General features: G+C 43.1%; 1 protein-coding gene across 2 annotated transcripts in view; it reads left to right on the top strand.

The window, feature by feature from the left end:
• Nucleotides 1-3,749: 3,749 nt before the first annotated feature.
• Nucleotides 3,750-26,618, top strand: part of ptch1 (patched 1) — a 57,341-nt gene continuing 34,472 nt past the window's right edge. Inside the window, exons 1-5 of one of the 2 annotated variants that reach the window (XM_044374469.1) lie at nt 3,750-3,941; nt 7,659-7,851; nt 23,307-23,496; nt 23,907-23,976; nt 24,151-24,242. In XM_044374469.1, the coding sequence (XP_044230404.1) occupies nt 3,882-3,941; nt 7,659-7,851; nt 23,307-23,496; nt 23,907-23,976; nt 24,151-24,242 (605 nt within the window). In that variant the 5' untranslated portion in view covers nt 3,750-3,881. Of the gene's footprint in view, nt 3,942-5,516; nt 6,150-7,658; nt 7,852-23,306; nt 23,497-23,906; nt 23,977-24,150; nt 24,243-26,618 lie in introns of those variants that run through there. The other variant, XM_044374464.1, reaches the window with a different exon arrangement.

Genomic DNA, 26,618 nt, shown 5'->3' with positions numbered 1-26,618 from the left:
CTGATGACCAAATTTACATCACGCAGACCATAACGGACTCTCACGAACACAGAAAGTATAATTTCAGCTTTAAAGTAACAATCTCAAAGATCTCCGCTTCGTTCTCTTTGGCACCACCCATGGAGATAAGCGGTGCAGGTGTGTTTTTAGACCTCACTCGACCTCACTCCAAGGGATCCAAACAGTGTCGCCTGTGTGACTTCACGCCAGCAGAGACTGGAAAAAACAGTACACTGCTTCACATACAAATGAGTTGAAGAGGGTAAATGCTAGCAAGTCTGTTGCGTTAGCTTTGCTTACCCTCTCTGGTGGACCAACCACTGCTGGGTGATGGAAAAAGGATCGAGAGTATCGAGATTTAATTATCAAATTCTGGGCAAAACTAAGAAAATACAACCACTATGAATACATTTAAGTTATCATTTAATATTCAAATTGTGTGACACCTTTACACCCAGTTTCTCCTATATTTAACAATCATCTTAGCAAATCACCCATAATAAGAAACTATGGAAGATTGAAATGAAAACAAATCATACAAATAAATGAAGTTAAATAAAAGAAATATGTAATATGTTATTTTCTTTTTATGTATGCATTTATTGTATGTTACTGTATTGTATTTTCTTGTTTGATTTGTTTTTCTTTGGGCATTTTTCCATAAGGTACAGGATAGTCACAAAAGTGAGAGGACAAGGCAGTGTAATGCATATTTCTTACCATCAGTACTGTGCGACTAAAGCCACATGTAGACTGTCTGCATCTCTCAATGAATGGAACACATCACATGATCTTTTAATCACCAAGAACCCCTTTGGAATGAAGGAGAGACAGAAAGTGGGAGAGAGAGAGGACATTCTTACTTAATTGGGATCTTGAGTGCATTTGTTTTCAATAAAGAGGTGTGCTTTGTTTGCATTCTCTCACTCTCTCTTTCTGCTGTTTTTTTTTCTCTTTAAATAAGAGTGGCTGCCTGATCATGCTGCACCACTCCTCCATCTAGTCTTATGATGGCTGGCAAACACAGCTGCAACATCATTTCCATTCATAACTACTCAACTAGGAAGCGTGCTGATTTTGGAGAACATGCTTTATCTTTTTGCAATTATACATGGTTAAACACTGTTGCTGTTCACTGTGGCTACAGATAAAAGTCTTTGTTTTGTAGCAGTTAAAATATATTTTCAAAATGAGAATTTAAAGTTTGAGGTTGATAGTTTCTCAAGGAATTGGCATTGAAAGAGATTAGAAATTAAATCATTAGATCAATGACACATCAAGGCAAATAATAATGAACCTACCTAAAAGGAGACACAGATTGTGACTTAAGGATATCAATGTGTTGGCACACTTCTGCTTTGAACTGTAATCCACCTGCAAATCATAAATAAGCACATGCACTAAACAAGGTTTTTCCGCTTTTCCCATGGCCACCAGCCAGCCACCAGCCTCAAGGGGTGCGAAGGGCCCTGCCAGGGGTCAAAGAAGGTGATTGGTTGATGAAGTCATACCGGGATCAATGCCCAATTCCTCCATCTCCTAAATGAATACTTCATCTCCTGTCCTCATTAAGGAATCCATGTGGATCTGGAAGAGGACTGAATAAATATGAACCATCAAGGAAAGGCAGACATTAATCACCAGGATCCAAGCAGCCATGTAACAACAACTAAGAAGTTGGATTCTAAAAGCAAATTTAAAAACATTTTCTAATGTTTAAGTGTCACTAAAAGCCTCAAGCCCAGCTAGCAGCTCCTTAAGGCCTCAATGTCCATGACTCAAATTATGAAAATGTTGGATGGAGCAAACAACTAACTTAGATGTAGCTACCTTTAGACCTTTGCCAATATTGGAGATCAAATGGAAAAAAAAGATTTCCAAGAAGGTAGTGTGAAAAAAAGGTAATGGGTTCATTAAATCAAATGGTTTATTGGGTAGCCCTTTAAAGGGTAGATTCGCAGTAAATAAGTAGTGGACCAGTGTACTTTGGCATAGTTCGTGTAATACAATACATTTAAATTATTACAGTTAGCACTTGTGTTCCTGTTTTATGTAAAATACATGCTTTTAACCATAAAATGTTAATACAAGAATGCCCTGGTGGCCTGGGGTTTAAGGTGCAGACACTGTAATCGTAACATACCTGGTTCAAGTGTGGTCGGGGACCTTCTTTGCAGGTTATCCCCCTCACTCCCCTCATTTCATGTCAGCTCTCCAGAAAAGGCATAAAATACCCAAAAAGTATATTAAAAAAAACATTAATACAGCTAAGACACACATGCATAAAGGGCAGCTACAACTTGCCCCTTTATTTACAGGGCAGTAGCTTACAGGCCTGAATACACTCAGCCCTCATTGTTCACAAAAGCCTAAAATCCAAACTATCGCCTGCAGTCACAAAATTAAAAGAAGCTGATTTGGAATCAATTTCTCCCTATATGGTATAATTCCTAAATGCACAATTAGTCCACCTGATCCACATTAGTACATGATGGTTAATTTAAAAAAAGAAGGAAATATACTCATGTTTGGTCGAGGCTGTTTTGGCATCTTATGTGCATACGTATTTAATTAGTTCACACAGATGCTTGCAATATAATCTCCCAGAGCATTTTTACTGGCATATCTTTACAGCCTCTACACTACAGTATTAGAAGGGAAGGACCATTTTCCACTATCACCTACGGCACTTTGATGGAGTCCTACAGCGTTACCGCCGTGATAACAACGTGAACATGTCTAGCACAGATATGGTGTGGCAGTTATGAGTCCTGCTTGCTATAGGAGCATGTTCCACTGAGACAGGTCTGGTTCTATTCAGGGGCATTAGGGGGCATCGTAGCCTAACTTTGTTCCCCCTTAGATGCTTTTTCCCACTCCGATACCACACCAGGGATATCTGATGCCACTGAAATGATATTATTATTACAGTCAGCATGGTGGTCTATTCTGCATCTTACCCTCCTACTGATTCTGAAGAAAGATCAAAATGTTGATTAGACTGAATAGATAACCCTGTTTGGATCAAAGATCTTAGCATTAACCAGACACCATCCTAGCTTTTTCTTAAAGAAAAACATCTTTTAAATGAGGTGGGGTCATTACAAACAAAAGAGTACAGTTAAATCTTGTGATTTAGGCTTCGGGCCAAAGAAAAAGAATCATAAAAATAAACTTTTTGGATGATAATTTGAGCAAAAAAAAATGTCTTTTTGATTGTCACCAGCAGTCAGTCCAGGGCTTTGAGTTTTCAGCAACCATCACTTAATATTAAATGAATGCGACATGTTTTGAGTGTCATGTGTGAGTGACTGATATTTTTGCATGCTATTATATGTGTGCGCATACCTCCATGTTTTTTAGGGTCTGTGCACGCTGTGTGCACATCTTCAAACCCATGCAAATGTGTTTTTATCTGAGTCTGTGTGTGTCTCCCTGTGTCCCCAAGTGTGTGTGCATACATATAAGTACACAAAAGTATTTGTGCGTGTACTTGTGCATGCACATGTGTGCTTTCATGACAAACATGTCGCTGTGCACATAAGCATGTCATTCTGTGCTCACTCTCTCTCTTTCTCTCTCACTGTGTGTATGTCATTGACTGACTGAGACACGGGATCCTGCTGTGCATGGGTTGGTACTGTTTACAATTTTGGGCTAATCACGTGACAATCAAAGGGTCCTGCCTATGGAGCGAACGGGACCACCCACGTGGCCAGAAAGGAACAGCCATGTAATTGTGTGTGAACCTTTTTTCCCGACGCAGAGCAGGATGCCTGCGCGACCAAGACGGATTACAATGCGTCCGACTCTTTTTTTCTCTTCACAACAGTAGCGCAGTTCTTTTTTATCTTCATCATAACTGACACGTTTCGGACTCCATGGGGGGCGGATATCTACCGGATTTGTCCAGAAAGCTTTTCCCACCTGGACGGAAGATGGTAAGTGCGCGGCTGGCAGCCAGACGAGCCGCTGCTGAGCGCTCTGATGCCTCAGGTGTGAAGTCTGGGCCGGTTGATACTCTGGTCTATCAAGTCGTTACACTGGTTAATTACTACTCCATCCATTTGTTTTGTTATGTCTGTTTTATTTCATTCTACTCACATAGATATATTAGTCTGGTGTGGGTTCAGCTTAAATTATTTTGTTTGACTTTTTTTTTCAAAGGAAAGTGTAGACCGTGGTTGAACTACTTAATTATCTTAGATTTCATTTCACTTTTTTCCTGATTGTTAATTTGATGTTAAGGACATGACATTTAGAGAAACGGATGTTTTGAACATATGAATAAGTTGATCTCTTCAAGCTGACAACCCTTTAAATCCTTAGCTATGCGCTTATTTTGTCTGTTGTGCAAAAAAAAAAAAAAAAAAAATCCTCCAGGTTTTAAGAGCCCACCGAGAAAAGAAGGCTATTTCCCTACTGCAGTACGCTACTTGATAATATTCATATTGATGAAATGCACGGTGTGATCATTGGGCTATCTGAATTTCATACATCAGTGCGTTTAACATAGCATGCTGCGTAATGCGTAAAAATACGTCTTGTGCATTTTTCTCTGCAGCTGGTCTGTGTGAAATATTACTATGATACTGAGAAAATTTACTGTTACTTATTTTGAACTAGATCCACATACTTGCACTACTGTGGTATTTTGAAACTGAATAACAGCAGGCTCTATCAATAAAATGGATAATAAATTTGGGACAACTATACATGTCCATGCGTAATTGCGCATAAATCAAAAATCTTTAATGGACAGTGACTTTATAAAAATGTAATCTATATTTTACCCAGTTGTTTGTGTATACAGTCTTTGTCAAAAGAAGATCATTTTGCAAGTTATAGCCTACATTGTTGGATGTTGTCTTTAACATGTGATTGGAGACATCTTATACACCACTGCCAACCGAGCTGTTTATTACAGGTTAGATGTATTTTATCATTCTGACCATAACTTTATTCTTTCAAATCCAAAAAATGGTTTATGTTTATGTTTATTTCAAAAATCGTTTAATTCATGTCTACCAGGACATGAAATGTGTTTTGCACACTTATAGAATAACATATATACTACAGTGGGGCTGTAACACCGACACTAAACTGTAGGACCTCCCCTTGAACCGCTGTAATTTGAGGCTCAGCTACTACCATCATGGTGGTGAGGTAGGGGGGGAAAAATCAAAGTTAAAAACTGCAGTTCTGACATTCCTCGGCGCCCCTCCGACGCACAGACGGTGTACCTTGCTTCAGACTTCAGGTCTTCTCCTTGACACGCTTCTCTCTAGCGGCAGGGCGATGTGTGGAAACCCAAGACACCAAACGCACCGAGCGGGTTTAGCTCTCTGCGAGCCTCCCCTGAAGTTGGAGATGCACACATGAGGTCTCTCTGCCTGGGTGGTCTCTACTTTAGTGAGCTGTTGCTAAGCAGCTAATAATAGTCGTGTTTGCTGAGTAATTTTTGCCCTTCTGGAACCAATCAGATGCAAGAAAGTCCTGCAATCTGACAGCCCTAGAGGCGGGATCTCGAGTCTTTTTTTTCCCTTTCACCCCTCCTCCTTCTCTGCCTCCAAATGGAGAGAGGTCTTTTTCTCCTCTTCTATTGAATCTCAGAGTTGGCCGTGACGCGCGGCCCAGGGGAAGACCACATAGATCTCCCCAGAATGCTACGACCATCCAGGCTACTTACCCGACGACTTGTGTATGGGAATCACTTTGTGCACCTCGCTTTTTGAGAGAAACTTACTTTTTTTAAGAGACACGGTGAATGCGGTGAAAGCGGTGGAGACCTCCGGATCACGAAATGTTGGGATGGAAGGCGCAGACTTTGACTCGCCGTCTCCAACAGGAGTATGAAGTCCTACTTCACTGGTGTGAGGTCTCCGAGAGTAAAACTTTGTTGCCTTGGGATATCGCTACACGCTTTCGGGGAAATACAATAAAGTGGGAAACGATAACCATCTCGCAGTCCCCGCAACATGGCCTCGGCTGCTAATGCGCCCTCCGAGCAGGAAAACAGAGACCCCGACCGGCCGAGGATAACGCGGAGGAACAGGGGGGACTATACCCGCAACACACCGCTGGATTTGGAGTATTTGCAGCGGCCGAGTTACTGCGATGCGGATTTTGCTTTGGAGCAAATATCGGAGGTGCTTATTTCACATCTTAACAGGGCAGGAGCTTTGTGGTCTTGGTTTTATTGTGTTCGCCGTAAAAAGTGGCCAAACTATATCCAGTCGCTGCTAGGTAACGGGACGGGCTGGGTAGGGGATCACAGGGGTAAGGCAAGGTTGTAGAAAGCGCAGGTTGTTTTGTTTTATTTAGTGCAACATTTAGACTCTGTCTCTGCACCCGGCTTCTGGACGCCAAACACGTTTGTTTTGTAAATTCAAATCAGTCGGTTGTTTTTTGATACAACATCTCAACCTATAACGGTGTGAGAGCAGGCAAAACATGCAGCTTTCACTCACAGGCAACACTACCATTCACCGTTTCCCAACAACCAACCTGCCGCTTTTCTGCTTATGAGCTGCGTAAAAGTTTTGGTGGCTGAGTTACACTTGCGTATGACCGTATCTAGACTTGGGCGACTCGCGTAAAGAGGAAAAAAAATCCATGTGGCTGCCCTCTTCCGTTCACAAATATTGTGAGTCCCCCTGTGATGGCTCCTCCACTCCCCTGCAGGCCGGAACACACGAGCTGCTGGACGGGGAGTGGAGTTGTGTGTGGTGGTATTTGTGGGTTTTACATGCACTCAGGATATTTAATATCGCCGATCGGTGTGTGTGTGTGTGTGTGTCTGTGTGTGGGAGAGTGTCAGTCTACTTAAATGACAAATCACAGTACTCCCAAAATATATTACTTTTTGTGGGCTGGGGAGCATATAGAGCCTTTATTACCCTATTCTAGGGATTTAACTGAGTTTTTACAGGACTGCTACAAAAGCAAAGCTGAATTTTAAGACCCTGTAGGCTATATTTTTGCATAAGGACGTCTGTGTGTGAAATATACACAGGGGAGGCTTATTATGAAAAGGCCTCCCACTGTCTACTGGTGACTTGACAGCTATCTCCTTTTATTTACCTCCGTCCACGCTGGAGGTCCAGCTGCAAACCCTTTTTTTTTTTGGAGCAGCTCAGCACAAACATGTGACACCCACTTACTATCAGTCTTTCCGGATCAGCTTCTTCATATTTGATCACTGGCCAGTGAAATGACAGAAATGGATCAGGCTGTGAGTGGGTTACCTGTAAGGGGGGGTGAAAATATCTTATGTTTTGCATGTGTCTTACTAAGGTTACAGTTTACACATGTTGTTGATGTGATGGAACCTGTGGCTCTCACTCTGGGGAGTCTTCAGTGGTTTCCAGGCGGTCGCCAGCAGATGTGTATATTCAATCACTATAGACAGACAAGGGGATGTGTCTCATTGTTTTGACTGGAGCCCCTATTTCCATTAAATATTTGAAGTCTAATAATGACATCTTAATGATTGTTTTCTCAGATGGAGTGTGTGTGGCACCAGGCTTTATCAGCCATTTCCTTGTCTTATGACACTAACCCTTTTTTTTCTTTAAACCTATGGACTCACCTGTCCAGGTAAGTGCTGTGTTCATGTTCTAATTGACAGTAACACTTTGACTCTTGTCTCATTGTAGGGGAAGGCGACTGGGAGGAAAGCACCTCTATGGCTGAGAGCGAAGTTCCAGAGACTTTTATTCAGGCTGGGCTGTTACATACAAAAGAACTGCGGAAAGTTTTTGGTTGTGGGCCTCATGATTTTTGGAGCTTTCGCTGTGGGCTTACGGGCAGCTAATTTGGAGACGGACGTGGAGAAACTCTGGGTAGAAGGTAAGACACTCTGATTCATTAGTATCTGTTTTTGACAGGTTGAAAAGTGTATCTGTGATTCTAGTGTGTGTGTGTTTGGATGTAAGATGCTGAAACTCTTGTGCTTTTCAATATGTTTGGATGGACATGTGATGGGTTAGATTGGAGGATGAGAAGGATGGTGGATGATACTGAACAAGCCAGGGGGATTGTTTATTGTTTGGGCCCTGGCGAGTGGCCAAGTCAAACTTGAGAAATTCTTTTATTTATCCCAACATACTTGCAGCTTTGGTTTTCAAACCATGTTAAATGCATGCACAAGATGTGCAAGAGGTGACTGTAACTGCGCTCAGAAGTAAGGTTGTAATTAAGTTCATAAGCAGCTTTTGGGGTAGAGGAAATTTTTGTCAAAGCCGCCATTTTGTGAGAGTGTGTGAGTGAGTGTGTGTGAGTGTGTGTCTGCCTGCCCCCAGCAGTTGAATGCTCAAAGACTGTGTGTGGTCCCGTTTTGGACAGCTCTCAACTTTCCAAAAAGATTTGTCTCCGGCTGCAGGGAAAAAGCGGAGTGAGGACAGGAACTCGTGTTTGTGGAGTGGATAGGCTGCTCACTTGTTGTTTTTTTTTTTTTTTTCCAGAAGCAACTTATGAAGAATGAAATTCTTTTTAAAGAAAAAAAAAAGGAACACTGCGTATGGGTGGTGCTTGGGGGGTAAGAGGAAGGGGCTGTGCTTTTTTCCTTTCCTTTGATCCGCATTCCAGCACTTAGGGCTAGAGTTGGCTGGTGTAGTCATGAATGGAGGAGCAGATTTTGCTGCTGAGATATTGAATTGAAATATTTTTGGGGCATTTAAAAAAAAAAAACAAGGTATTTGCACATGTGCGGTTGTCATGTTTGTGTTTTTGTGACTTTTCTGGTTTCTCTCCCCTTTTCAGCTCCATGCTTTAAATCTCAAAGATATAGTTAATGAGATCAAACATTAAAGCAGACTGATTCCCCGTACAGATCAAACTCCTCACCTCCTCGCCGGGATGGCTGTTCTCTCGTTGCATGCTGCTGCAGGGGGTCTGACAGACAGCGTGTTCTTGTAATCGGTGGCGCAGGCGCAGTTGGCAGCAGTTTAGGCAGAGGGGAGCCTCTTCAGTGCAGGTCTTCTCATTTCAGTGAGAGGGACACACTGTTTTCACCCCCTTTTCACATGTAAGACCACAGTCAGAGTAGTATGGATGGAACTGAATGTTATCACAGGCTCCACAATACATCCTCTGGTACTAACTACAGACTGGCATTCAGTGCTGAAACTGATTAGTCAATAAAGTGAATGACAGAACATTAATTACTGGCTTTTTGATGAGAAAAATAATCACATATTTGCTTGGAACAACCTTTTTGTCAGTTTGTCTTGTTTTATATTGAGTTTTTGACAACTGGTCAAACACAATAAGAGATTGAGAGACATCACTTCAGGCTTTGTTAATTTGTGCTTAACATTTGTCTTTATTGACTCCTCAATGTCAAGCTATTGCTTATTCTGGAAGCTCCTCCAGAAGAAGTGTATTTAGCCATATTTAGGCAAACGTATTATTGGAAGTATACCGAGCGTAGCAGATGATAGATGAGAGCATAGCTGATGTTTCAATGGACTTTTTGACACTTTTGTAAAAACTTGGAACATTGTTACACATTGTAACTGACATGATTTCAAACTAAACACAGCTGCTGTTCTTCATGAAGCAGCAAACTGCTTCATGAAGCATGAAGGGTGATTTTTTTTTTTTATTATGCTCAAAAGATATACAATGTGGGGTGAATTTTTTCAGGTGAACTAATTTATCAAGTAGAAAAACTTTTCTTTTTACAGCTGCTCAAATGTGAGGATCTGCTTCTCTTTGTTTCCTATCATTTGAATGATATGAAATTCAATTTGAAGTCATTAACACGGGTTGTGTTAGTTTGTGATTTGTCACTACTCAGTTAATTGTTAAGGATAGTTATTAGTTGCAGCCTTGCTGGCATTACACCAAATTCATTGGCAGTTTTACATATGAATAATTAGCTTGGAGCTTCTGTCAGGTCTTCGCTGCTGTCTTTCACAGAAGTCACACCATAAAGTCTTGGCACTGACAGAACGGGTTAGCTTCATGTTGAACACAAGAGACAGTAAAAATCAAGTTTAGTGACCTCTGGTAGACGTTTACAACATGGACTCACACTGATACAGAGACCTGCACATGCACACACACTGACAAAAAGACAGGGCTGCAGTGGTTTCCTAGGTCCCAGTACGTGAGGGGTTCCAGATGTTGGTAGGGAGAGATCTGTTTGTTTAGATTAGACTGCACAGCTGAGGGATAGATTAGTTCTGCCTGGACCGTGGAACGCTGTGCTGGGCCGTGCTGGGGGACTGGCCCATCGTCCGAGAGGAAAAAGAGGAGAGAGGAGGAGAGGACAGAGCGGCTGTTTATGTTTCATTTGGAACTGCCCTCCGCAGGCGACCCATGAACGACCCCTCCTGGAAGCTGTGTGGCCTGTGGACGCACGCACAGACACGCACGCGCATGCACACACACACACACACACACACACACACACACACACACAACACCCTCATCATATTAGATCTCTCAATTCTCCTACAATTGAGTGGAGCCACATTTTTACATCTCATGTCGTATCTGTCGTCACCTGCTTTCTGGTAGTGCCGAGGCAGCCGGGCGACTGGAGCTGGCCAGTGTGTTTATTCTACACACTGTCACGTGCTGCAGCTTTCACAGGGATTGTCTCTTCTCACACAGTGCTCACTCAGCTCTGTTTATAAACACTCAGACACAGGAAGTTCTGTTTATTAGACAAAGCGACAGAGACCAATTGGGAGTTAGACGCACGCTTGCACAAAGAGGCGATTGTGTCAAGCCTTTAAGGATCTACGGGGGTTCGTGTTCTGCTAAACATTTGGCAAAGGATAATCAATTATTTTTTAAGTCTTTTTTTTCCCCCTTGACATGAAAATGATAGTGGTGTGTATTCGGGGCAGATTGCCTCCACACTACAGATAAATGCTGTGTTTATGTCCACTGTGGCGCTCACAGGAAATTATTATCTGAAACAGGAAGTTGTAGTATTGTGGTTTCCAAACTTAATCTCCCTACACACAAACGTGGTTGGCTGCCCTCCGTGTGCTTTCCTCAGTGTCGGAACACATGCATACTGGCCCGGCTACGACTTCAGATACATCCTCAGTTTCAAATTGCAGATGATTCCGGATGATCTTGTGATGATTAACTATAAGCCGCATCCACGGAGCAGAGACGTGGAAGAGAGGAATAAGACCCCTTTAGAGTTCCTCCTGGCCACAAATGGAAAATGGAGCCATCCCTTGGCATTCTGGGTTAAGGCAAACACAGGCCAAATTGTAAAGAAAATAGCAGCACCGCCTGCCTCTAATTAAAACAGTATCACGTAAACATTGGCCTTCCTGTAGGACGGCCCCTCACTCTTTCGTTTGGTTTCTGTGCTGAGAGAGAGGGGCTAGAGATGTGGCTCGGGCTGGGCTGTGGTTGTGGGGCTGTGTTGATGGGGGAGAGACGGTACGGAGAGGAGAGAATTTGGAAGTGGGGCTTTTGAAGCTTGAGCTCTGGGCAAGGGTTGAAGTTGAAACTGGGGGTGCAGCAGATGAGCTGGAGCTGTCCTGTAATCTGGGCTGAGTTGTGGTTAGCCAGTAGCTTTAGCATAGACTAAAGAGGATGGGGCCCATAGCATTCAGAGGATGTCTTTTGTTTTCATTGGACACTTGAGTTGAGCTACACAGAGAATATGTGTGAGTGATTCCAGTTGAAATGAGTTTATGGTCCGCAGATTTATGGCCTGGACTGGGGCACAGGGCTATGGATTGTAGTCTCAAGGCCACAGACTGAGGGGCGGCCCCCAGCCCCGGAGCGCTTTCTTGGGGGGCATAGTGTAGAGGCCAGGGGCTACGGGGGTAGACCCCTGGGACCCTGAGGTCATCTCGTAGAGGCCCCACTATTTAAAACCTCACCTGATACTCACCCTGTGGCCTGGGTGCAGAGTGAAGACTCACAGCAGAGGGGTGGGTGGTGGAGGATGGTAGGGGTGGAAGAAATGCAGCAGAAGTAGCAGCTGTCACCAAGCATTGTTTGTGTCCTGTATGTTCGTGTGTGTGTATGTGTGTGTGTGTCTCTATGCGTTATGTATGCCTTTATGTGTGCATCACATGGGCCAGATGTTGGTGAGGGAGAGTGTTAGCATGCATTGTTCTTCTGTATCAATATTTATTATGAATTTGTGTTTAACCTTTTGACATCTGTCCTCCAGCAGAGGGCAGTGAATATGATATAACTGTTGCTTTAATCTCTGAAATACTGTATAATAATTTCAACTCAAATAAATTTACATCAGCTTTAATGACTATTTGAATATCTGTTCAGGAATGACAAGAGAAAAAGAGGTAAAGAGGCAATTCAAAGTCACTTTCCCTTGATGACTCATGATTTGTTATCCGTCTGACTGACTTAGCACTGATATCAATATTGTTAAAATGGTGCCAATCCACTCTGAGCCTGATTTAACATTTCAGACTACAGTCTGATAGGACTTAACTTTTTTCTCAAACAACCCACCCCCACCCCCCACCCCCACCCCTCCCTCACATGTCTGTTTTGTATCTAGTGTGATTAAGAGCTGAGTTGACAGAGTTGGTGGTTGTTTTTTTGTTGTGCTGGTAATGGCGGTGAAGAAGGGAGTGGTATAATGTTAAGTGCATGCGGAAGAAGCCTTGACATCCTTTCTTGTGGAAGAAGATGAGGAGGAGGAAGAGGAGGAGTGCCCTGAATGTGGCGTCTCCACTGAGAGGATTGTGGTTTGCATGATTGAATTATCCAGCTTTTGATGTGTATGGGAGCATTGATACATGCATGGATGCACGCACACACACACACACATTAACATGTGCAGAGAAGCTTTGGAGTTTTGGTTCTGTGAATGAGTAGGTGGTTGACCAGGGTTTGCATGGCAGGCTATTTCTAAGGGCCTCTCTTTGCTATTTTCTCTTCTTTATTCATCTGTTTTCCTCCTTCTTTTTCTTTTTCTCTCTCTTTCTTTCACTCCGTCTCTCACGCTCTATCTCCGACCGCTTTCATTCAGCAGCCGCAAGCAATCAAACACACAAATGCGCCCACACCCAATATTTTTTCCTAGTTTGCACAAAATACACAACACAGATTCATCTATCTTTCTCTTTGCACCTCTTTCACTCTCTCTCACCAACTTAGGCAGTCACACACAAATGTGTACGTGCACACATACACCCGCACACTTTTTACATTTTCCAAACTGGACTCAATTAAGTTTGTGTTTATCAGTTCACTACAAACAGGATTAAACCTCTGTAGAAGGAATAACATTCCAGCGTGTTGTGTTAAACTTTACGAGTTGATGAAAAGTACAGGCTAGCTGGTGAGGGATTTAGTGTGGGGAAACATTGCGCCTCTGGTACTGTACACAGACTTACAGCGCTGTTTTCTCAAGCTAGCTCTCCCTCATTTGAAAGCAGCTTTGTGTATATTAGCCCTACCTGGCAAAGTAAATGTGAAATAACTTTTAAAAATCTGCTTGTTAACCATGCCGTGTGTGTCCCTGTATGTGTGTGTGTGTGTCTGTGTGTGTGAGCTCTCGAGGCGAGCGCACTCCCATTCACAAACGACATCCTGAGATGCCTCCAAGCTCTCTGTTTACATTTTGCATTCTTTCAGGCGCTCTTATTCAAAAACCAGAGCCCTGCGAATGACCGACCACAGGAGACTATGGAGAGAATTACCCTCCCCCCTCTACCTCTCTTTCTCTCTCTCTCCCTCGCTCTCGTATCCCTCTCTTTTCCTCTCTGCCAGAAAGGTCTCTCTCTTTACCCGAGTCTCCCCCCCCCCCCCTCCCTTCCACCAACCCCCCCCCCCCCCTTCCCCTCCCACCACCACCACCACTCCCCCGTCCCTGGCTGGAGAGAGTGGCCTCAGAATGCCAGATGTATTACAGAGTGAGCCACGGCAATGTAAACACTCAGCCCTGCCATGAGAGCAGGGTGGTCTGGCCTCCCTCCTTCCCTTCCCTCCCCTCCAAACCCTCCCTCCCTCTTCCCCTTTCCTCTCTTCCCTCCCTCACAGTGCTGACTGCCAGAGGGGTGGAGAAAGTACAAAACAGCAGAGGGAGAGAGAGAGAGAAAGTGTGTGTGTGTGCGCTGGGGGGAGATTGAGCGAGGGAAGAAGCAGGAGTATAGTAGCGGTAGTGTGTTTGTGTTTTGGCTGCAGTGCCTACCGTACACTAGGAGAGAGATTGGAGTGTGGATTGATGCTTTTCAGACGGCAGCACAGAGCATTTTTCATGCAAACATACTATAAACATCTCCAAACTGTCTATGCAGTTGGAATTTTTTAGCCCCTCTGGCACACATGGGTTACGTAGCAGTATAGTTCATTGCAATTCCTACGGCACAACGTCATAGAATCTGGCAGCAACAGCAATTACACCAGTACCACACATGCACACGCAAGGCATGAAGATAAAGAGATATAAAATGTTTCCTCTCTCAGATGATTGAGATGCTTGGAGCTCCAGAATGAGTCACTGTGCGTTTGGACAGGGGCAACACTTGTGACCCAACACGATAGGATGTTTTGTTTTTGGTAGCAAGGGCTGATGAGTGTCACATTTTCAGTTGTTTTGATGTTTTGCATTGTAGACAGTTAAGCTATGCTCAGGGCTGCTCATAATAAGTGCAGAAATGTACTTATGCGCACATCACATCCTATGATTAGGCAAGGTGTAAACATCTTAGAAACGTTTACTCAATCTTTGGTTTGTCTTTTTAAAGCTGCTCTTATCACTATTTCTATATTACGATGGATCAAATGACTGTGTCTTATGTGAAACGGGTCGCTCAGAGTGACAAAGGGAATCTGCAATTTCCCTCAAAATCATGATCGTAAAGGTTAGGGATTCCCTAGAAAATTTCTGGCAAGACTGAAACACTTCGAAAAGAGATACAACTTCTGTTTGTCTTTGTTTCTTCCATTCATGCTCTCTGTGTGATTCTGTCTGTGTCTTTTATTCCACACTTTGGAATGTGTGATTTTGGGATACCTGGAATCATGGGCCATCTTTCCAGGAAATGACAGAGAGATGGCTGGTTGAGATTGGCTGTTCAGGCTCGTGTCACGGTCTGTTATGGCTGGGCTGTAGGCCAATCACAGGGCAGTTAATGCAGCAGTGGGAGAGGGCTCACCTGGCTTGCATTCAACAGGCACTGACAGGCGATATGGGAGAGTTTTCACAAGATTTTCGGATTGTTCATTATTTTTTAATGTCTTGTTTTACTTGTCAAGAGAGTGTTACTATCTCTGGTGATTGGATAGCGCTTTTACATCACCCCCAATCACAGTATAATCAAATCCCACATGTCCTGTTGGTCACATACAACAATTAACACATAATCTTACCCGACATCTTGGTTTTTTTGTAATTGTACCCCAACCACTGCATACAGGCCTGCGCACCCCTGCACACTCTACAAACACAGATTTTCTGTCAGCGTTTTCTTCCCCTACTACTCTTTCCAATGCTCTGTGAATCCATTGGCACTGAATAGTTTTGGGGGGGGTTTTCGGGGTGGAGGTGGGGGGTTGGGAGGGGAGAGTGGGACCTGAATGAAGGCAGCAACGTGGAAGAATCTGCCCATTGAGGAGTGTGTGAATGTACACCTTGGGCCCAGGGGAAGCTGCATTGGGAGCCAGCCGACTGCTAAATACACCCATTTTAGGGGCTGCAGGGGCCGGACAGGTGATTAGCATAATCAGGGGCGAGGGGAGCCATACATATGGTAATGCTGGAGTTGGGGGGTGAGGGTTGGTGGTATGGGTGGGGGTTCGGAGAGGAGAGGAGGATGGGGGGGGGGGGGGGGGGCAGGGGTTGGCAGCTGGGGTGTCACATTTGTGTCAGGGGTCGGAGTGCTCGGGGGTGTGTGGCTGCATAAGAAGACACTACAGCTGCACGTCAGAGCATTTCCCTTCTCTGTTTCCTAACATTTCTCAGTTTTACTCTCCTTTTTTCTCTCTCTCATTCCCTCAATTTCCCACCTCTTCTTTCTTAAAACTCTCTCTTTATCTACCTTGCTCGTTTTACCCTTCCTCTGTGTGGCAGCCCCCTCCTCTCTAAAAATTGAAAGGAGATTGGGAGAGAGAGAGGGGGAGAGAGCAACAGAGTGAGAGGGGCTCACCCTGGGTCAGATAGGGTCTCAGCTCTCAGTGAGGCCTTTCATCACATATTTGTGGCTGTGTGCACACCTGCATTGCAGAGCCCACATTCAAAACTACTATTACTGCTGTGTATACTTCTCTGCATGCTGCTAGTACAACTATTACTGCTTGTACCACTGCTGGTGCTACCGCATGGCAAGAGTGCGAGCCAGCGTACTGAAAGTCAGTTAAAAACTGCTGGAAAGAAAGAAGGAAAGAAAATTCCTATTTAGAAAATCACAAAACAAATCATGAAGTTTAGCAAACATGGATTCAGTAGTGAAACATATTCACTATTATTTGGCAGGAAAATCAGTTTGAAAATCTTGCGTTGAAGGGGAGAATAAGCTGGTGGATATGACGATGATAAAAGTAACTGACAAACAATGAAAGGAAAAGTAAAATGGGACAACAGTTGATGCAGTGTTATGCAAGGCTTTTATAATGGTAATTAAAGAATACATAAATATTGGATGTGGATGGGAAAGTCACACTTTTGCTTGTCTACTGATGAAATTCAGCTTATAATACCAGGATGGTGATGTCACCATGATCCTAGACAAGGCAGAAGTTGTTAAATGGTAAAACCAAGCCATCAGATCAGTTTTGTGAACAATTCGAGGTGATTGTTTCTTCTAAAATATATTACTCTGACACACACTGAATTTGTTCCCTAGCTGTCATTAAATCCTTCAGATCATAGCTATAAGTCATCTCCACAACAATGAGTTGTGAAACTTACTGAGATTCTGAGTGGCTGTATTAAAATGAGGAAGCGAGAATTAGGAACTGCAACGATTGACATAAGGTGCAGTGTTTCCCCTAGAATTTTTTTCAGGCCTGGTGGTAAGCACCGAAAAAACCCTAAAGAGATGGGGCACTCACATCGCGTCAAGAGTTTCCCAGGCAACAACACGGAGGTTGACTCATGTTTCAGGACAGTGCCGCACAGAGGCTCACAAACGCAAATGATTATTGATTTCCGAATGAATGGATATTTGGCATTATTTTTGGCATTAAAGAAAAGATTTTTGGGGGGGCCTCTCGTTGGCCTGGTGGCCCACCAGGCCTGTACAATTATAGGGGAAACACTGGGGTACATCTCAAGTCTCTTATTTGATATTTCCTCACCGGAACCGGAAGTCATTCTGGTCCGCCTCTTGAAGGCCGTGTCAAAGCTCTTACTTCTGCTCTGAGGAATGAGGGGGGATATCTGAGGAGACATGAGTGAGGATACACGAGAGCAGCCTTAACGGAAATCTTTTACCGGCTGACGCAGCCCCTTATCGGAAAGCAGTTATTGATTGGATGCTGCAGCAGATCGGACTGATCTGATTCATAACAACATCACTGCAATTTCATACTGGAGTGGAGACAGATAACAGATTAAACTTAACTTAAACTCAAGCGTATCACTCCCAAGTTTTATATTTTATTTGTTTTCTGATTCACCATCTAGTCAAACATCTGTTAATCGTCGGTCTGAACAACAAAAGAACCATAAACAACTTTCTTCATTTATTAGAAAGATTTTTCTTTTCATGATCTGTTATTTCCCTCATTAACTTTTATAATGGATAAAATTAAAGAAAGGGAGAGTGTCTGTCAGTAAGAAACACTTTTTAAACACATTTATACTTTACATAATTTATCATCATTTCCATTCAGTCACACGTGAGGCTGAAAATTCTGAAGCGTTGGGTTTGATATGAGTTACATCATTTCAATTTTCCCTGAAATGTTTAGCCTAATAAATCATTTCCAGTGTTCAAAAGAAACCTTCATCATATTCTGGGTTATTAAACAATGAATTCACAATAAGAATACCAATAAATACAGACACAAATAATTAATAAATAATATAAACACATTCTGCCAGTAGCAATGGTCCATGTGCCTCTGAGCAGGACACAGCATACAGTATAAATACAGAATGCAGGTTTTTATTCATGTGCAGATATTTGTTGAACAGGTAACAGGCTACAGAGAGAAAGCACCGCTGCTCTGACAGTGATAGTGATAGGGTACATGTGTGCAGACACAACCTCCATCATAAGCCACTACAGCTGTTAAAGCCGACTGACAGCTGATCCAGCTGTGATCAGCTGCCGCCGTCATCAGAAACGGACGTTGCTTCACGTGACGCTTCAGAGGAAAGGACGTCTCATATCTCTAAAATCATATTTCTTCGTTTCCTCTCTCCTTGCATGGTTTCCTCGTGTCTCTCCATGCATCCTCGGTGAGAGAGACTAAGACACAATGAAAATACGCAAGTGAGGGAAACGTGGATGCAATTTAAGAGACTTGAGAAGTACACATATAGAAACATATAAGAAACAAAGATAGGGTGAGGGATAGACACAAAGTGACAACAGATGGTAGAAAGTAGACACAAACAAGTGGAGGAAGAACAGGTGGGTTCTTCTCAATGATCAAAGCTCTGCCAGGTGATTGGTGGTAGCAGCTGAGAGGGAGTGAAGCATAAAGGAGAAGACTGAAGAGGAGAAAAGAGGTCTTGAAGATAGGTGGGGGACTCACTGTGGGAAAACATACCTGAACAGACTGACACTGGCAGGGACCAAGCAATGTCAAATGACAGAAAGAAAGACAAAGAGAGATAGAGAATGATTCAGCCATGATGTAGGCTATAATAACACCCTCTGTACATTCTTCTGTCATTGCTGAAGCTCTTGAGTAACTTGAAAATGTGTCATAAGGTTTGCTGAATGAAGACAAACACATATTTCACAGGCAAAACAAACCTGCATTAAAGTCACATGTATTTTCGTATATATTTACTTTGTTGAAGTAGCTTTTCAAGTAGCTTTCTTAAAGTGGTGTTTAGATAACATCCTCTTGTACGTGTTTCTTCATATCTCTGATGGTATAGGGGGCTCAGGGTATGGGAGGTCGCTGTAGACTTGGTGGCAGAGAGATGACCTGGTTTTGGGGGGCTTCCTCCTCACCACAGGGGGTCCCTGCTGAGAGGCAGCCTAATCCAGCTAATCCTTTCTCTGCGCACACACACACACACACTCATACACACACACACACACACACACAGAAATGTGCTCATCCATATGCACATACATACAGTATATGCACACATATATGTATGTGGTCCCACATACTCATACATGCACACATGTATGTTTCTTTTGGCACCTTGCAACAAATACAGATATTATATCAAATCTCTATTAGTGGTTGCGAAAGTCACTGATTATAAACCTGCTGAAAGGTGGAAAACATTATTTTCATGATTTATCATGTAAGTATGCTCAGATGATTCAAATGCCCATTGGAGAGATACACTGTCATTCCTGTTAATGTGAGTAGGAGGTGTAATGTTTGTACGCATGAGCGAGCAAGTTGCATGTGTGTGTGTGTGTGTGTGTGGTGTGTGTTTCAATATCAGCACCATGCACAAGAGTTGTTGAAGCTGTTTGCCACTGGTGGTGTGTGTTTTCCTTGAAAGTGTGAGATGCTTCCGTTGTCAGGCGTGTGAGATGTGCAGGGGGTGGGGCTGCGCTGTTGTGTGTTGCATGGAAAAGAGAGAAAGTTGGAGAGGGGTAAAGGGGGGTGGGCAGGATTTGACAGAGGGGCTGGGCTGATTGCCATCATGATCTGGCCAATCACAGACCAGCGCTGAATAGAGCAAAGAGAGAGAAAATGAGAGTATAAAGAGGAGGGGGAGCTCAGAACTGAAAGGAAGGGGGGGGGGGGGTGATGTCAGTTCCTTAGAAACCCACTTTCTCTCCCTTCGTCCCCACCGCCCCACTTTGAGAATAGGGGGGACCAGGGGTTAATGTTATGCAACACACTGAATACCCGCACTGAGGGCTCCAATACAGTGACACACATAGGTCTTCTTCTCTTCTCTTCTCTTCTCTTCTCTTCTCTTCTCTTCTCTTCTCTTCTCTTCTCTTCTCTTCTCTTCTCTTCTCTTCTCTTCTCTTCTCTTCTCTTTTCTTCTCTCCTCTCCTCTCCTCTCCTCTCCTCTCCTCTCCTCTCTCACACATACACATGCACACATGTAACACACATACACACCTAACAGGTGTGTGAATGATAAATATGACAAAAGCCAAAATAAGTTCACGGATTCCAACTTCTCAAATGTCATTATTTGCTGGTTTCTTTTGTCTTCTACAACAATAAACTAAACATCAGTGGTTTTGGTCAAAACAAGCAACTTGAATTAGCTAATTTGGGCTCTCTGAACTTGTGATAGGCATTTTATAGACCAAAATGATTATTAGATTAACCCAGACAATACTTGTCAGATCCATGTGGAAAATAATCAGTAGTTGAAGCCCTTGTGCTGTGATGATTAGTCAAGTAATTGATTTGTCAAACCAAAGTCTTGATAATTTATTAATTCAAGTCACTTATCAATTAAAATTCCCAAAGATCTGGTGGTTATAGCTCCCCAAATGTGACAATTTTTATGGTTTTATCTGTAGATTGAATACCTTTGGGTTTTGTGACTGTTGGTCAGAGCAGTCAGGCACTTTTAAGGCATCAGAAAGACATTTTCTGAACAGGTAGACGGACGAACAATTGATAATGAAAGTAAATTTGTTGAAAGAGGAGAGATTGATTCAAGATGGATAGAATAAGGAAGAGAGAGGAAGTGGGTGAGAAATGCAGCTGGTATGGGAAATATTTGAAAGTCAGTGACACTTTGTTTTAGGTCACAGCAGCTGAGCCTGGAGCGGGACACCTTCAAGATATCAACACATGCTGGGGTCAACCAGTTTTCTTAGGAGAAGGAATATGGGAATATGTGTCACTGAAGAAACACAGCTGTGTGTACACGCACACACACACATGCTCGCACATACGCTAATGCACACACACACACACACACACACACACACACACTCACTCACACATTTTTTTGGTCCAGCTGGGGTGTTAATTTCACCCCGAGGCTGTGTGAGTGTTGACCCCAAAACGCTGTAACCTCGTGAAGTGTGGAATTCTCTAAGCCTGAGGCCGTAATGTGCTGTTTCCTGTAGAGAGAGAGCGCATTCCTTTGACTTGTCCCATTCCTTGCTGCTTGCTGTAAACTCAAGGTCTTTGGGTGGCAGTCCACAACTTGGAATGTGTTCAGAACAGACAGCGAGTTCTTTCTACAGTAAGCACATCCCTCCCATCTTTTTTCAATCAGACCTTTCTTCATCTCCTAGCACACACAGAGACATACTGAAAATGGATGCGTCGCTTTCTATATACCTGCCTTCCCATTTTTCCTCTTGGCAGTGCTCTTAAACCCAAGCCTTGGGGTAGCATTGCCTTTGAGCGTTGAGTGTACCAGACAAGTCGACTTGTTAGTGCACTGTCAGTGTGCGTAGGGTCTAAATCAGTTCCATGCATGCTCCTTTAAAGGGAGGGCTGGTGTAATGTAGATGTGTAGCTGGCCTAGCAGTAGAAAGCATGTCGCTCCAGTTAGCCCAGGCCTGCTATTAATGATGAGTATTATAAACATGCCTTCAGACAGGATCAGATGGGAATGCTGTTTGGGTCCAGAAAAAAAGAAATCAAGTGTGTTTTCCTAATGCCCCAAGACATGGCCCCCTCCCTCCCTGTTCCATTGGTCTGACTGGGTGGTCCAGCCCAGCAGAACAGGCATGCTTATGTTCAACTTTAATGCCATTACAATGGGCCGAAAATATTCAATCTATGCCTGCTGTTGCACGAATCGAGCAGAATTGTTAAATTGGATTAAGACATAATAAAATGTTACAGATTTTTCACACAGTTGACTCTCTCACTGGGCATTTTTCATGTTGTGTGTGCGTGTGTGTGTGCAAGTGAAAGAAGATGCCTATAAATTGTCCAAGATTTCACTAAGCATTCAGTCACTGATGATGGAAAGGCTCAAATCCTCTGCCTGTAAATCAGATGCAGATACTCCGACCTGAGGGATGCACATGCAGGCACGCACACAAATCACTGGCTGAATTGAGCATACTGAAGCAACCTGAAACATGCATTTTTATATAGCTTTAAAAAAATCTTGGGGGCACTTTTTTTTGTAATTTGTTTGTTTAGTCTTGCATTTGACTGAAAATGTGAGACTGTGCCCATGTCTGCATGATTGCAATTGCCTGCATTTGTTCGTGTGTGAGTGTCTGTTTGTGAGGGAGACTTTGCCAGAGTTGCCTTGGCTGTACTGGGGTGGAGCAGGGCAGCTAAAGGGCCTGAAAGGCTGCTTTTGTAGCTCAGGCTAGCTGAGAGCTCAGAGCGCACGCACAGGGCTTAGTCCCACCACGATACTGGGAGCAAAGCCTGGAAGAGAGCCTCTCTCTCTCTCTCTTTATCAAATACATACACACATACACACACACACACACACATACTGTCACACACTCACACATATGCACTCCACGTGGTCTGGCGCTGCTGACTTGTTAGCAAATTTGAGTAGAAATATTGAGCTGTTTTTGTGAAATGCTGATTTGTTGGAGTGATGTTAGTCTTCTGGAATCAAAGGAGTCAGGGTGTTTGGCGTTGTGGTGGTGCAATCTCACTGTAAGCAAAGTGTTTTTGTTTAAGATACAAGTCTGATAATGTTGTGGTTAGGCTGACATGTCTTTGGGTTTGCTTTGCAGAAAGAACAGAGGATCATTTCTTGAGTCGCAGATGTTGTAGCACATGATGCTGCTTTTGTGTGTGAGTGGTCAGATTGGCTGTGTTCAGGCTGTCTCACCTTTTGTCAGTATTGGAAAGGCATTTGAGCATACCATATATTTTGGGTTCACTGTTTTCAGTTTTTATTTTTCAAAAAGATGCAAGAATTTATCTAACCTCAATGTTTCTTAAGGCAAACACTGTAATATAACCATTTCTTGTGTTGTTCTGCACACTCAGAGGGATTTAGTGACATGTTCTACCAGTTTTTTATTACTGATCTATTACAAAAGATTTCCTGATCTCAGCTTGTTGTAAGAGGACATTGTTCACAGTAAACAACTTTTGGGTGCATGAGGACTTAAACTCCCGGGTTTAAGTTTACACCCTTTTAAAAAAAATGTTTTTTTCGATGAAAATCTGCTACAATGATGAGACAGAGAGCCTGTACAAAAACATTTATGATACGCACCTGTTTGTATGTTTGTATCAAAGGTCTGACTATGCAAGTTTAAACACATTCGCTCTTCTATTTCCAGTCGGTGGGCGTGTTAACCAGGAACTGAAGTACACGCGTCAGAAGATAGGCGAGGAGGCAATGTTTAACCCTCAGCTGATGATCCAGACACCGCGGGAGGACGGAGCCAACGTTTTAACGGTGGAGGCGTTATTGCAGCATCTGGAGTCAGCCATCCGAGCCAGCAGAGTTCATGTTTACCTTTATAACAGGTAACTGAGTATTAAATGTCTACTTGTAGTCTGGTCTTGCTTTGTATCTGTTCGTGTTTGCCTCTTATTTTGTGTTTCTGTACAATATAATTAAATCCTGCAACAGTATGTGACGCTCATAATGTTCAGCATTTGTTGACACTGTTTTTTTGTTGAGTTAATAGTTTCTTGTGCTGTGCAGCTTGTATTGCAGTATTTATTCAATTCTACTTAATATTTCGTCCATCCCATCTAGTATGTCCATGCATGCTGTATATACCTGTATATTTATATTCAGCTATTTTTTCTAGAGTTACCTCAGGGTGATGAAAGATTTAGTCCCTTTTATTATCATTCTTTCATTAGTCTAGCTGGAGGGGCTCAGAGTGTGAAAGAAAACTGAACAGAAACTCTTTTGTTCTCCCTTCCAGACAATGGAAATTAGAACACTTATGCTACAAATCAGGAGAACTAGTCACGGAAACTCATTTTATGGATCAGGTAAGACGCAAAAGGTTCAGTTTGATATTGTAAAGTTGTTTTTATATGGACTTATACTCCCTGGATCATAGTAAAACGTCACCAATACAGTCTTTTTTGTCTGTTACTATTTTCACTTCCTGATGTCCATTTGCGTCAATCCTCCTGTCTGTGTGCATGTGTCTGTCAAATTAGATCATAGAAAAGCTACATCCCTGCCTCATCATCACCCCTTTGGACTGTTTCTGGGAGGGAGCCAAGCTCCAGTCTGGAATGGTCTATCTCCCGTAAGTACAGAAAACTCCCTTTTACTTGACAGAATCTGCATTTTATGTGTCCGCACAATCACAACATGCCAAGACAGCGTATCATTAGATTGACCAATCTCTTTCAAGCAGTCAATCATTCAAATGCAGTTTTTTTTGTTTTGGGCACACATAGGGCTTTCCTCGTTGTGAGGCCAGTTGGCAAACCGATTAAAATGATGTTTGGGGACAGTAAGACTGTAAGAACGCTGAGCTCATGAGTGCTGGTTATGGGATCAGTGTATGCTAACAATAACAGTATGTTCAGATTGTTTTCAAGACAGAGAGCGAGGAGGAGATCTGGATCTGAGTCTTGTTTTTTACCCCTTTAGTAGAGGCTGCCCAAACATGCTCAACCCATCCAAACAGACACCACAGAGGAACAAGAGTGTGCGTGCATGTGTGTGAGTGTGTGTGTGCCCTGAACTCGTCCCCTCTGAAGGCGCTATTGTAGTGGTTGCTGGCATGCGTATCACTGGCGATAGTTTCTCTCCAGCCCTGGGCCTCACACCATTGTCTGGGCCTTCTGTTGCTAATGGCCTGCTGCTACAGTAATACTCAGCAGACCCTTACCTCTGCATGTGTGTGCGCATGCACATGTGTGCACATATGTGTGTGCCATCGCCAGCAGTGCATACATGTGTTTTGTCAATGCGTTAAAGTGTATGAGCTGGAGTCGTTGTCATCTATGTATGTGGATGTGTGTGTGTGTGTGTGTGTGTGTTGGCTCTTGGTCTCAGATGGTAAATAAGGTTTTTACTATGTTCTGGTTGGGAGGCTGGGAATAATAACGCAAGCCTGGTTAAGCACATACAATGTAGTCTGAATGACAGAGAGAGAGAGATTCAGAGAGAGACTGGAATGTGCAAGGCATAGAGAGCATAGAGGGACAAGGACTGGTTGGAGCAGGAATTCAGCACTCTGCTATTGCATGATGGGAATTGGTCTCCATTTATTGTTTTCTGTCACCTAGCAAGACTGATTTTTTTCTGCTCCTTTTCCTTATTTTATAGTATATGGACCGTTTATGGTCAACATGCAAAACTGTGGCTTATTTGTAACAGGGATAGTCAGTGGAAGTGTCTGTAATGTGAATTCCTGGATATTAAATATTCATCTGTAGTGGTCAAACTAATATTTGTTGTTAAAAGTGTATTTAAGTAGCATATCACATGACATGGTTAAGCTACGTTTGAGTCAAAAAAAGGGTAATAAATGCAGTTGCAAGAACAATACTTTCCACTCTTGGAATGTTTGATTTCAAGGAGAACTTATGTTAATTCTAATTATAACCGTTCTAATTATCTGTTATCTCCCCCAGCTCTTTCATCTGTTTCTATCTGCAGATGTCTTGTTTTTCTAAGACTCACTCTATATTGAGTGTTTTGTCAGAGTGATTTTGCGCTCTCGCTCCTGCTTCTTGGCGCACGGAGAACTGTTTTCTCTCCTACTCGGCTCTATGCTGAACTGTTACAGTGCGTAACCAGATCTTTGATTTGATTCCGTTGTTAGTGTGCGATATCTTGGTAGCATTTCAAGATCTGATTGTATAATTCTGGGTGTTGTTGCACCAAAATTATCAGCTTCTTGTTGTCCAGATCAACCATGCTTTCTCCTTGTGTGAGGGAGCTATGTAACATCCGGTTGTATATTCCGTCACGGAGGATGGCAAAAACTTGAAATGTTTTAACTTTTGATGGCAATGCCGTCTACTGTTACCGCTGCCAGTGTTCTCTGCTGGCCTAAATTTACTGTCCTGCTCTCATCCTCTAAAAAGATATCTGGTTTGCTGTCTACCGTCTGCCTGAATCCATGTGAACGCAGCAGTATTTGGGGTGATTTAACTGTGCGCTCTCCCTCATGCCTCTCGTTGCATGGAGAGCTGTTGTCTCTCCTACTCTGCTCTATGCTGGACTATTACAGTGGGTAACCAGATATTTGATGTGATTCATGTGATAAATTTGGAATGAGCTGCAGTCAATGAGTGGAAGTGTTGTAAACAAGGACATAATAGCAAACTGTTTGCGCCAATTCATTTTGAAAGAGCAACGGCCAATGGGGAAACTCCAACACTCAGCCAGCCGACCAATGGTGTATCTCCATCACTCAGCTACTCACTCAGTCAGTCAGTCAGACATGGACAGACATGTTTTTTGGGGCTGGCCCCGCTGTTGTGGTCCAGCCAAAAAATTTCTGACACACAATTTTTTTTTCTTCAAGCTTTCCTCAAACCTTTGCTTTAAGTTATTAAAATGTTTCAAAAAGCCCTCTTTTGTTTAACTAGTAGACATCTGAACGTCTGATGAGGGGTCCCAGGCATACACATTGCTTTATTTTAAGGGGACACAAGCCAAAAAG

This window comes from Thunnus albacares, chromosome 2, assembly GCF_914725855.1.
Source record: "Thunnus albacares chromosome 2, fThuAlb1.1, whole genome shotgun sequence".
Lineage (NCBI taxonomy): Eukaryota > Metazoa > Chordata > Actinopteri > Scombriformes > Scombridae > Thunnus > Thunnus albacares.
The sequence above is the reverse complement of the archived record's forward strand: the minus strand, read 5'-3'. Positions and strand labels throughout refer to the sequence as shown.